Raw genomic sequence first — 13,659 nt, forward strand, 5'->3', positions numbered from 1 at the left:
TCTAAAAGAAGGAAACTGATGAAAATTCAAACTGGATAGAAAGAGTTTTTTAACCCAATGGTAATCTTCTAGTGATAGTATCACAAGCACTCGCTTCCAATTTGTCATAAGCGCGGAAGTAGAAAGACTCAGAAAACTGTCATGAGAATTCTCGTGTTATTCATGTCGTTAAACACTTAGCCATTGTCATTGCCAAAGAGAATGCTCATATTAATGCATAATTTGGTCTAACCGGAGATAGCAAGACATACAAAAAAAAAAAAAAAAAAAAAAAAAAAAATGGTAACCCAAATGAAATTATTTACTCCTGGGCAACATCGGTTAAATGCAGCTGATAATATATAAATACATGCATATTAAAATTAACTCACAAAAAAATAATCTATAAAATATACACATCACAAAAAAAATAAATAAAATAAAATTAAAAAAAAAAAAAAATAAAATATAAATATACACATGACAAAATAAACTCACAAGTATTTTGGCAAGAATTCCTTCCTCCTCAACATCCATGCTGACCACAGCTTTATCAGTTTGTATATCACAAAGCAAATCCCCTGGAGCTATCACGTCTCCTAAAAACAAAATTGAAAAAGAAGAAATGTGAAATTTACAACAACAAAAAAACAATAACAAAAAAAATATGGGCATTAGTGTTACATTATTATGAGGGTGAGATTCTATGTCGAATAGCAAATAAATGAGTTAGTATGAATTTTAAACAAAGACATAGTAAATGCAGGTCAAAGTGACATAGGGTTTGAGAGATAAACAAGTTTATATCACTTATATTTTGCAACGTTTTAATTATTTTGGCCTTCGACTGTCTTTATGAATATTAGTTGTGTGGCACAATGATGTAGCCTCTTTTGAGGGAGCTGGGGGCTCCTACATAAATAAACCTTGTGCCTAACTTGAAGTTCACTTGTGCGGTGCAATTGTGTAAAACAGGTGTTTGTGATTTTGAAAATGTTCTGTGATGACTCAAGCCAAGAATGACAGTTTGTTTATAATATTGCACCAAGGCAAAACGATATAAGGCCTTAGAATTTGAACGGTCGAACCAGGAGAACTCTTCAATGTTTAACCTGTATGAATATATCTTCTCTCTTATGTCCCTGTCTCATTCTCTCTGCTATCTTTCTCTTTCTTTCTCTATTTCTCTCATTCACTCCCTTTCTCTCTCTTTCAATGAAGAAAGAGAGAATTAAAATATGATTGTATTGTTTTTAAACAGTTGATGCTTGCATTCTGGGGTCGGCAAACGCGACATAGCATGCGTCTGATTTTAGCTGGTTTTATAAAAATATGCTCCTCATTGTTAAATCTTAAATAAATTATATTTTTATAAAAATGCATTTGTTCGCTATTTTTGTACAAGTGTTCGATTTCAGCCTGCGGTTCCCCCCATGAATGCGACGACAGAAAGCTGCCTGTAACAACGCAATGAACACACAAGAAGCGACCCATGCCAGACAGTTATAGCTAACAACATATCGACCCGTTTTTATTGATGTGCTTATCGTTAGATATCGTTTATTCCCTGAGGAGCTGGTTGCATTCCCAAGACGTTCCTTAACCAAGTAACCCTCCTGGGAGGCGATAGTATTATAGTAGTTGTTTGGAAAAGGAAGGAGAAAGTTAACTGGTTCCGTAGATAGTTTTGTACTCTTGTATTTTCGTACTCTTGGAGTTGGTCTCTATGTTATGGTTGTGATTTTGTATGTGTGAAAAAAATTGGTTGACAAATATCTACAGAGCCAGTAACTTTTCTCCTTTCTTTCCCAATCAACAACCAACATGCCTGAAGATGGTCAAAGGCCAAACTGACCAAAACGTTACACAAATAACACTCAAGATGAGAACAATAGTCCAATCAATACAAATAATACAAACAATTAATTCACATCTAAAAAATTCAGAACTTTAAGAAACAAGTTTCCCCCCAAAAAAAAAAAAAAAAAAAAAAAAAAATACAATTAATTTTATTTGACAAAAATTAAAAACAATTTTGCTTCAGTTGACATGTAGGGACAAAAGATGGTAAAAATTTACCCAGAAGCACTTGTCTAAATTCATCTTGAATTGTTGCATTGTTGGTGCATTTATTATGTCACTTCAAAGTCTATTTCAAGTCTAGAAATCCTGATTGAGAAAGTGTTTCTTCTTTGGTTCAATCGAAATCAACAGTAAAATAATTCCTTGTACTCTCGATGCAACCCTCTTTCTGGTGCAAGAATGAATAAAAGGTCATGAAGTATACCATAATGACCATTCATGAGATTGTAGGCAAAAATGAGATCACAAAGTAATTGTCAATACTCAAGAATGAAAAGGTTTTTTTCAGTCAACTTTCATAGAACGGATCCAATAGGTTCTGCACCGTTTGAGTAGTTTGTCTTTGAACTCTTTACACATGTTTAATATCACATGTTACATATTGACAAGTTTCACAAGGGAGATATAAAGAAGGAGAAATATTTCATGAGATTGTAATCAACAAAGACTTTAAAGTAGCAGCTGAGCAATGCAGATGTAAGACAAGGTTTCAAAAGTTAAAGTCATCAAAGGTGAAAATCTCTACCCCTCCCCCACTCCTGCGTCTGTTTGCTGTCCGCCCATTCATGTTAACTTAGTAATACGAAAAAATTATCTCTCTCTCTCTCGCATGAGATGTGCCTCCAAATAAACTAAACTCCAAACAAACGTCTTTCTCTTTTTGTGCGAAGAAAAGTTTAAGCTAGCTACACTGAAGAGACACTATATGAATCACGATGAAGACAAAGATTAATCTACAACTTATTCATCTTCAAATCTAATGTTAAGAAACATTTGTTACAACTCATTCTTACAAGTCATCAAATTTCATTATTTTCAATCCAACACACAGTGGAACGATAAATTTGTCGTCCTAAAGAAAATAACACTACAGATGTAGTTAAAAACTTTTATTGAAAAAAATCAATTCAAGTAACTTTATTATGTAGTAGAGATGACATCTATTCCATGTAGCCGCCTTCACCATCAATCAAGGTCCAGAACTGGGAGCATGGCTTTTCCACAAGTGCCAGTAGGCAAATACTCAGCAATCAGGCTGGCTTTGGTGTAGTGAGAGGTCATGTTGGTGATGTTCTTGACATATGACCCAATGAAGTAGTCCAGCGGGTTCAGGGTACAAAGTCATAGCCTGGGTCTCTTTGGACTTGTCAGTCAGCTCAGAGTCCTGCTGCCACCTAATTGCATTATGGGATCACCATACACTTCAGCACATCCAGGTAAACTTTGCTGTTGACTTTCAAGCTGACTTCAAAGATGTGAGGTGGCATGATGTGGCCCTCATTTGAAAGCAGATCAAAGACCATAACCGTAGCCAGAATACATCATCCTGGGCATGTCCCTGCTATTTGTGGCAATCCAGTGATGCATTTTTAAGGTGCTGATAATGGTCCTATTGTCATTACTTGAATCGGTACAGCGATTGTGCCATTCTTAGATTTATGTATATCCGTTATTCCCTCGTGCATGTTATAGAGCATTGTATCATCAGCAAATATAGTCATCTCACACACAATATGATCAGGGAGGTCGTTTATGAATATCAGAAATAATAGTGGTCCAAGGATCGACCCTTCAGGCACTCTCGCATTAATGTTATGCTGCTTGGATGTACGTCCATCAATGACAACCTGGGGGGTCCTATTGTCTAACACACACATATACATGTGTGTGTGTGAACATAAAATTGCATTCACATTTTACATAGATTAATAAAAAAAATAAGTTTTTTGGGGGGGTTTTTTTTTGCTTTCTTACCTTCTTTTTTGTGCCATTTGACGATAACTCCTTCTGTCATTGTTGGAGACAAGGAAGGCATCGAGATTTTTACTCCTCCTGGAAGACAAAAATGTATAAAAAGAAGTAACATTTAAAAATTAAAAATATACAAGTGATGGGACGATTCAAAGATTTTTCATGATTCCAATGCAATCACCGATTCCGATTCTTTATAAATTCTCTATAAATATTTAACTATAAAAATGTGCTATTTTTTCCTGATTATGGTAAACAAAACATGTTAAATGAGCAGATATTTTCTCAAACATAAAAATACACTTGAGTCGGATGATCTATAGATTTTTTGATATTTTAAAAGCAATAAATATTACTTTACTATTTTAACATTACAACCTGTAGTGGAAGAATTTTGCTTTAGACAAAATCAAATAAAAAAAGAGATAATTAAAAGAATTGTTTTTGGCATTGGAAACTAGGCACAAATTTTTCCCGATTCCTTAAAAGTTCTGATTTTTTCAATTCCCAATTCCAATTTATTGTCCCAACACTAAAATATATAAAAAAAATTCCTCACAACTATTCACCCAATTAGTTTTTGTCATCAAATCCCATATTGTATCTTTTGCAGCAGACTTTTAAAGAAACTATTAGAATAGAAGGGTCGCCAGCATCGGTGACCTCTATAATGAAGGTGTGGAACTTTGTTGCTTGTCTGGTTAGTCAGGGATATTTACATCAAGGGGACACTTTGGTTTGTTCAAAACAACGATGGACAAAAATGCTAGTGTTAGTTTGTCTGGCACTTCAGAGACAATTAAATTAAACAATAAAACCAAGTTTTATCTTTTAAATCAAAAAACGTTTCATTAAGTGTGCCCCATTTTGGGGAGTTGGATATTATAATTAACTTTATAGTAAATAGAGACAATATATTTATGTCAGCCAATGTACTTACGGAAAGGTTCAGCTGGAGGTGAAACTGAAGGTGGTGGGGGTGCAGCTGAATCTTCAGCTCCATCAGTTGGAATTGTCACATTCTGCCAATCTTCGCCTTCTTCCACTATAAGGGCAATCAAGTGACCAACCTTCACATCTTTGCTTCCCTCTGGCATCTACAAAAGAAAAATATCTTTACTTATATATATATAAAAGGCACTGTGTGTGTGTGTGTGTGTGTGTGTGTGTGTGTGTGTGTGTGTGTGTGTACAAGTGCATTCCCTATGGAACTCAAACAGCTGGACCAATTTTAACGAAATTTCACACAAATATACTTTATGTGTCTGGGAGTGTTCTTACATAGGTTTTGTATCAGAATGCCTCTGTTAAGCATTGAAAATCTTTAAGAAATCTGATTAAAGATCATCACAAGTGTACTTGAGAAGTTTTATCACCGCACAAGCAGAAAAGCAGAACATATAAAATCAACAGTAGGTTCTTTGATAAGGCAAGGGTGCATTCAAAATGAATATTTCTCTTTAGAACACAATTGAACCATGATACTTGAATTTTGCATTTTAAACTTGTCATTTAAGCCAATATATAAAAATATTTTATAAAAAATCAATAAGTTCTTTGATAAGGCAGGGGCATGTTTGAAATAAATGTTTCTGTTTAGAGCACACTTGAACCATAATTCTGGACTTGAATTTTAAACTTAAATTTAAGTCATTGCATAAAAATAATTTCATAAAATCAACAGTAGGTTCTCTACAGTGCAATGTAGACTACAATGTATTGTGGACTAAATCACTGCAGGAAGGCAGTCTTTTTTGCATTATCATTTTTTAGAAATATGCTTTAAGGTTATGGTTAAAAAATGTTTCTTCTTTAATGTAGTGAAATAAAAAAAATGAAATATTGAATTTCAAATTAAACCAATGGTATCTACTGAATTGTCATGTTACAGTAATGAGCATATCCCAAAATTATGAAAAGCGATTAGGTAGAAAATTAATTATTAATGAAAAAAGTTTTGGAAGACAATCAGCAAAAATTGAGTTTTACAAAGAAGAAACTGGAGAGTTCTAATTATAAGAAAAGGGAGGTAAATATTTTCTGAAAACTCAATCATTGGTCAATTTAGCAAAACTTAATTTTTGCTAATTGTCTTCGAAAATTGTTTTCGTTCATAATAAATTTTCTACCTTATTGTTTTTCGGAATTTTTTGATATTTTCATTACTGTGATGTGACAATTCAGCAGATACCATTGGTTTCACTTGAACTTCAATATTTTATTTTTCTAATTTCTCTACAAAAAAAAAAAAAAAAAGAAACAGTTTATTACAATTTTTTTTAGGTTAGGGCTGGAGTGAAAATATCCAATCACTATTTTTTCTTTTCATTTTCTAAAAATTTGGGCATTTTCTGTTGTAGTTAACGCAGATGAATCTCACAATTTACTCAATTCACAACTGAAAATTATCTGCAATCTCGCAATCTGATTGGCTAAGTGCTTTGTCAGCTTCCAGCTGTTTATATAAACTTGCTGGAAGATGCAGACAAAAAGTTAGTTTTAGTATGAGGCACAAACTGTACCAGTAACATCCTCCCTCCTCCCCCAAAAAATAGAAAACAAAAGTTATTAATTTTCTTTGGTTTAAATATATTTTTATTAATTAGTCACTATTATCAAGGCTAAAAGCAACTGGAAGATAAAGGTTAATAAGAGGAGATGATTGTCAGTTGAATAATGAGAGGATTATTGAAAATGGTGAATAGAATTATTGATTACTTCTGGAGATTGTTTGAAAACAACCATGTTGTAATCTGCTGGGAGCAGTCCCGTGGTAATGTGTTCCACAGATTAGAAGTTCTTGGAAAGAAACTTTGTTCATGGAAATTTTAATTTTAGATACACAGAGACTTAAATGAAAATTTTTTTTTCACAGTAGTGATACTAAGATTGCTGTGAATGTCTTACAGAGAGGAACCAGAGATTAGAGCTTAGTGAAGCACTTTCCATGCAAATAACAAGAGAGTAGAGAAAGACTAGTAACGTTGGTTTTGTGAAGATGAGGCTGTAGAGAACGGAAGAAATCATCTTCCCAAAACTAGACTGCGAAGTTAATTTTGTACCATGTCAGGGCGAGAATGCTCTGAATAACACCTTTCCTAATGTGGTATTTTTTTTACGACCAAGTTATTATAATGCAATGCATTGAAATTACCTTGCATTCATAGTCAGTTAAATACAATAATTTAGACATTTTAATAAAAAAAACAAAAAAAAACAAGATAAGTGAATAATGCCTCCTATTTTTTCTTATTTTGTCTGAATGGATCAGAGGGAATTATAAAATTACATTGTTATGATGACTAAACTTATGCATCCATAACTTGAAAGTGTCATACCTCTGTTGCAGATATTGATGGTGTGAGATGCTAAGAAAGCAACCCCCATCATGGATGTGCGTCAAAAATAGAAGTACATCATTGAATTACTGGCAAAAGTGCACTGAGAAAAGTGGTGACTATCTAGAAAAATAAATTCTGGAGCACAAATCAGTGCTCAGTTTAATGGTATCACCGTCTTCATAGATCTTGTACTTTTTAAGTTAAAAAAAAAAAAAAAGAGAAAAAATAGGAGGCTTTACTTTTGGAAACGCAGCTGATAATATATAAATATATGCATCATAAAATTAACACAAAAAATAATATATAAATATACACATCACAAAATTAACTCCCCCCAAAAAAATAAAATAAATAAATAATAATATATAAACAAGCAGCGCATGCGTACTCCCCTTCTAGTGCTTCACGCCACAAAAAAATAGTTGGTTGGTTGGTTTTGTTTTACGGCATATCAACCCTTTTCAGGTTATTTAATGCCGAATCTAGTTATTTTGAGGAACGATTTTTAATGGAGTATATTTGTTTTTTAAATCGGATTCTATTTAACCTATAGTTGGGACCCTAACAGGTACCACCACTCCAGGTCAGAGTGGACCTGGGAGCAATGGCAATTAAAGGGTGGCTCCACACTCCCCAAGGCCCACAAGGTGGGGTCTCACCATCTGATATAGTTTTAGGCCATATCCAGGACCGTTGTATAAAGGGTTCTTTTTAAAAATTTTTTATAAAGGCCAATTTTTTTAAGATATGAGAGTATGGTGTGGGGATTGTTTTTATCAAATAACTTTTTAATATTGTTTTCTTTGTAGAATCGCTGTCTTACTGTTACAAAATCAGTACATTCAATTAATGTGTTTGATTGTGAGTGGTGTTTGACAAGGTATACAGATGGGTTGGCTTTCTTTTTTTTTAGGAGATATGAGTGGGTTAAGTGAGTATGGCCTATTTTTATTCTTGTTAGTTTGACTTCTTTTCTGTTTAGTTTCGTATTTTGTTCTTGTCTTGATTTTTGGTATGATTTCCTGAAGTTAAGGTGTTCATTCCAGTAGGTTTGCCATTTCGCTGTTGTATATGCGTTGATACGTCTTTTTAGATCTATGTATGGAATTTTAAAATTTGCAAAAAATAGTGAAGAAATGATGAATACGAGAAGTGTGAAGGGTCAACATTGCCTTCACATTTTCGCTAAGTTTCACAAAAATCTAATAGATGGAACAAAAGTTATGGGGTAAAAGTGTCATTTTATAATTTGGGGGCATTTGTGACCCCTTTTGAGCCTCTGGGAACGCTGAACCTCAGTGAAAATGGACAAATGGTGCAGTTTCATGTCTTAAGACATGTATATTTGAATTCAAAATCATGGAAAACCACTATATAGACATACATATCAAGTTTTTGAGTAATATGAAAAAAAAGCTCCAAAAAAGGCATTTTTTTAGGCCTAAAAGTCCTAGAGGGATGTAAACCAGAATTTTGCCAGGATCACCTATACTGAATTTATATTAAGAACAATGGGCTCCACATTTTGGCCAAGTTTCAGGAAAATCTAATGGATAGATCAAAAGTTATGAGGCAAAATGTGACATTTTTGACCTCTTGAGCCCCTGGGGATGCAACGGGAATTTTCACAAAAAAAAATTTTTTTACTGTGCACATCTATTTAATGAAATACAATTTGTGATAAAATTTCAGGAAAAACTAATGAACGGTTATCTTGCAATCGTCCGGACTAACGGACACATGTACACCACTGAAGACATAGATCCCTCACTGATAAATCGGGGAACCAATATACATATCACAAAATTAACTCCCAAAAAAATCAAAAACAAAAAATATAAAATATAAATATACACATGACAAAATAAACTCACAAGTATTTTGGCAAGAATTCCTTCCTCCTCAACATCCATGCTGACAACAGCTTTATCAGTTTGTATATCACAAAGCAAATCCCCTGGAGCTATCACGTCTCCTAAAAACAAAATTGAAAAAGAAGAAATGTGAAATTTACAAGAACAAAAAACAATAACAAAAACATACAAAGAAATATGGGCATCAGTGTTACATTATTGGGAGGGTGAGAGCGTATATCGAAAATGAGCTAGTATGAATTTTAAACAAAGACATAGTAAATGCGGGTCAAAGTGACATAGGGTTTGAGAGATAAAGTTTATATCACTTATATTGTGCAATGTTTCAATTAGTTTGGCCTTCGACTGTCTTTATGAATATTAATTGTTGCTTGGAAAAGAATGGAGAAAAGTAACTATTTCTGTAGTATTTTCGTACTCTTGGCGTTGGTCTCTGTTTTATGGTTGTGCTTTCATATGTGTGAAAAACATTGGTTGACAAAAGGGAAAATATCTACGGAACAAGTAACTTTTCTATTTTTTTTTTTCAAACAACAACCAAGATACCCGATGACGGTCAACGGCCAAACTGACCAAAACATTACACAAATAACACTCAAGATGAGAACAATAGTCCAACCCATACAAGTAAGTCAAACAATCAGTCCACATCTAAAAAAATTCAGAACTTTAAGAAACAAGTTTCCACAAAAATACCAAGATTCAATTCAATTAATTTTATTTGACAAAAATTAAAACAAGTTTGCTTCAGTTGACATGTAGGAAAAGGATGGTAAAAATTTACGCAGAAGAGGAAACAGCATTCCAGTATTTGTCTAAATTCATCTTGAATTGTTGCGTTGTTGATACATTTATTATCTCACCTGGAAATCTTCCAAGGTCCAGGGATCCCGATTTGAGAAAGCAGTCTTCCTTCTGTTAAATCAAAATTGGTGATGAAGTAATTTCTTGTAGTACCAATGTAGACGTCTTTCTTATGCAAGAGCAAACATCCTGAGGTACATCATAAATGATATAAAACCCAATGATGAGATTGTTGGCACATTTATTATGTCACTAGGAAGTCTATTCCAAGATTTACAAATCCTAATTGAGAAAGTGTCTCTCCTTTTGTTTAATTGAAATCAACAGCAAAATAATTTCATGCAAACCTCTTTCTGGTGCAAGAATGAAGAAAAGGTCATGAGGTATATCATAATGACCATTCATAAGATTATAGGCAAAAATGGGATCAATGATGCCTCCATTCAGTCTCGAAAGACAAAGGATACCTTCTGCAGGGGCAGCTGCACATGTAATTGTGAGGCAAGGGTTGCGCAATCTCCAACCATACCTTTCCTGAATCGACACTGTTTGAGTCCGGTGGAAAGGAAATATCCAGGACCACCAGAAACAATGTCAAGATAAATGGAGAGGACCTGGAACTCCCAAATGGTCACTCATTTAGTACTGACCAGGTTCAATGTTGCTTAACTGCGATGATCCAGCAGGAATCGGTGTGTCAACGTGATTAAAAAAAAATGAGTACACAGCGTAATTCTTAACACTCAAGAGCGAAAAGGTTTTTTCAGTCGACTTTCATAGAACAGATCTGATAGGCTCTGCACCGTTTCAGTAGGTTGAACTTTCTCCACATGTTAGATACCACGTATTTTATATCAAGAAAAGGTCTGAACACCATACTTTAACGAGGGAGATATAAAGAGGGGGAAATATTTCAGGAGTTTGCAGAATGTCAGGTAAGATTAAAGTAAAGAAAAAACAGCAACATCAACAGACATGGCGTGTGATGTCACGAGAAGACTTTAAGTAGAAACTGATGCAGATGTAAGAAAAGGTTTCAAAAGTTAAAGTCATCAAAGGTGAAAATCTCTACCCCTCCCCCACTCCTGAGTATGTTCGCTGTCCACCCATTCATGTTAACTTAGTAATACAAAAAAATTATCTCTCTCGCATGAGATGTGCCTCCAAATAAACTAAACTCCAAACAAACATCTTTCTCTTTTTGTGCGAAGAAAAGTTTAAGCTAGCTACACTGAAGAGACACTATATGAATCACGATGAAGACAAAGATTAATCTACAACTTGTCCATCTTCAAATCTAATGTTAAGAAACATTTGTCACAACTCATTCTTACAAGTCATCAAATTTCATTATTTTCAATCTAACACACAGTGGAACGATAATTTTGTCGTCCTAAAAAAAAAAAAACACTACAGATGTAGTTAATAACATTTATTTAAAAAAAATCAATTCAAGTAACTTTATTATGTAGTAGAGCTGACATCTAATTAATGTAGCTGCCTTCAGCCTCAATTATCACTGCGACATGGGTGCAGGACTAGCCGCATGCCTTTTCCACAAGCACTGGTAGCGATCAGACTGGCTTTGGTGTTGTGGCAGGTCATGTTGATGTTCTCAACATATGACTAAATGAAGTAGTCCAGTGGGTTCAGGTATGGAGGAGAAGAAAGCCAGTAGTACTCCTTCTGAAGACAATCATGGATCTCTTTGGACTTGTGGGTCAGCTCTCAGAGTCCTGCTGCTACACCCAGTGTTTGATTGCATAATGGGATCATCACACACTTCAGCAAATCCAGGTACACTTTAGTGTTGACTTTCAAGCTGATTCTGAAGATGCAAGGTGGCATAATGTGGACATCACTTGAAACCACACCATAACCGTGGCCGGAAACTTTGTTTTCATCATCCTGGGAACGTCTGTTATTCATGGCAATCCAGCGATGGATTTTGAGGGTGCTGGCAATGGTCCTGTTGTCATAACTTGGATCGATAGAGAGCAGGAGTTGTACAGTGGCAAATCTCTGATCTCGCTTGTTAAACATTGTGTTACTTCCAGACATGATAGAGGGCTCCTATTGTTCTTGGGATTCTGGGCAACTAGTAGTAGTTCTTTGTCCATAAAAATAATTGTTAGTGTCAGTTAAATCTAATATATAAAAGGCTGTCTTCATATTTTCAAACTATCTCCTCTAAGACTAAAAGTCACAGAGCGGCGCTAAGAGCCTCAAATGATTAGATTTTTTACGGACCATTCTTTTATGGGTGTTTAGCTGTTAAAATAGTTTTTAAGGGATCAAAAAGGGGTCAAGATTGAAAAAATTCGTTATACATTTTGTACGTTCGTCTTAGTTAATTTTTAATCGGTTCATATACGTGTCGCATTGGTACAGTGGAAACGTCACCAGCTTCGAATGCTACGATTTGGCTTTCGGTTTCAATTCTAGCGGATGACACCTAAATAGTTTTTTTTTTTAAACTTTTGAAATCATGACTAACAATATATACGCATATCTGGACAAATTAAGATATCATATTTAAGCATATTTTATGCCTAGGCAAAGCAAGACACCCCCCACCTGCTAGTGTTCTTCAAATAAATAACACGAATATATCTATTAAAAATTATAACTTTTTTTAAAACAATATTCTCTTCTTACTCTAAAAGAAAAAGAGTGTTTTTGTTTTGTTTTCTCTTCGTTTTGCTGGAAAGAGAAACGTATCCGTCCAGTGTTATTGGTTGTTTTAAGTTTGAAATCGATTTTAGTTGTTGAATAAAATATTTTTATAACATTACTTCGTTTTCTAAAATTTCAAACTAAAAGTTTTAAGCATTTTATTTAATTTATTTAATGTTACAATTAATTTTTTTTTAATATATATATATATATATTTTATTTGTATATTTTATTTAATTTATATATATTTTATTTGTATATTTTATTTAATTTATTTAATGTTACAATTAATTTTTTTTTTTTATATATATATATATATACATACACTCTTAAATAATTATTGGCTAAAGATTTTTTTAATAAATCTTTGGCACTTGAACGATCCCATCAGTTTATTTTTTTGCTGGCAAGTGATAACATAAACTTGGATCTTTTACAAATTTCCTGGATTTTATACTCACCAATCATGGGAACACCCTTTCACGTGAAACCATTTTTCCTTTTTACCCTGCTTTCATTGCTGTCCACTTCAGTTTCATGCTAGTACGATCCAATTCATACCTAGTTTCATTAAATGCTTTACAAGATTTCTTTACAACTAACTCCTCTCCTCTGATGAGAAGGAAAGTATTTATTAATTTATTTTTATTTCGGACTATTATTCTCATCTTTATTAGTTGTTGTTTTTCATCTTTTATTGGTTTGTTTATTCACATCGTTTCGGCCAACTATTCCTCTGGCCTTCGTCAGGTGGTAACCGCGACGGATAGGAACTTCGAATCTCCTAACTGCATTCTCAGCAATCATTGCCATCCGTAGTTGTTATCGTCTCACCACATTTTGGCCAAGTAAACCTCTGGCATGCTTCGGGTGGGATTGAAACCGCTATCTTCAGACAATGTTCATCTAGAACAGTAGAGATTCAACGTCTATCAACTACGCCACGGGCCCCGAAGGGCAATCAAGGTTGGATTCTTTGATCTTATAAATCCACGTTTATTTATTATCTGATCTTCCATAGTCGGGTCTGTACCGATTGGTATATATATATATATATATTATTCCTTAATTGGAATTCATTTTTGAGATGAGCATTATATATGAATTTATTTTTATTTCGGACTATTAGTCTCATCTTTATTAGTTGTTGT

General features: G+C 33.9%; 1 protein-coding gene across 2 annotated transcripts in view; it reads right to left on the bottom strand.

Moving 5' to 3' along the window:
- Nucleotides 1-13,659, bottom strand: part of LOC145293306 (pyruvate dehydrogenase protein X component-like) — a 104,787-nt gene that overhangs the window by 56,601 nt on the left and 34,527 nt on the right. The window contains exons 6-9 of one of the 2 annotated variants that reach the window (XM_080139948.1): nucleotides 9,029-9,129; nucleotides 4,754-4,910; nucleotides 3,817-3,894; nucleotides 478-578 (exon numbers count right to left, since the gene is read on the bottom strand). In XM_080139948.1, the coding sequence (XP_079996074.1) occupies nucleotides 478-578; nucleotides 3,817-3,894; nucleotides 4,754-4,910; nucleotides 9,029-9,129 (437 nt within the window). The remainder of the gene's footprint in view (nucleotides 1-477; nucleotides 579-3,816; nucleotides 3,895-4,753; nucleotides 4,911-9,028; nucleotides 9,130-13,659) is intronic. The other variant, XM_080139949.1, reaches the window with a different exon arrangement.

Source organism: Euprymna scolopes, chromosome 14, assembly GCF_053919585.1.
Source record: "Euprymna scolopes isolate OS-2025 chromosome 14, ASM5391958v1, whole genome shotgun sequence".
Taxonomy (NCBI): domain Eukaryota; kingdom Metazoa; phylum Mollusca; class Cephalopoda; order Sepiida; family Sepiolidae; genus Euprymna; species Euprymna scolopes.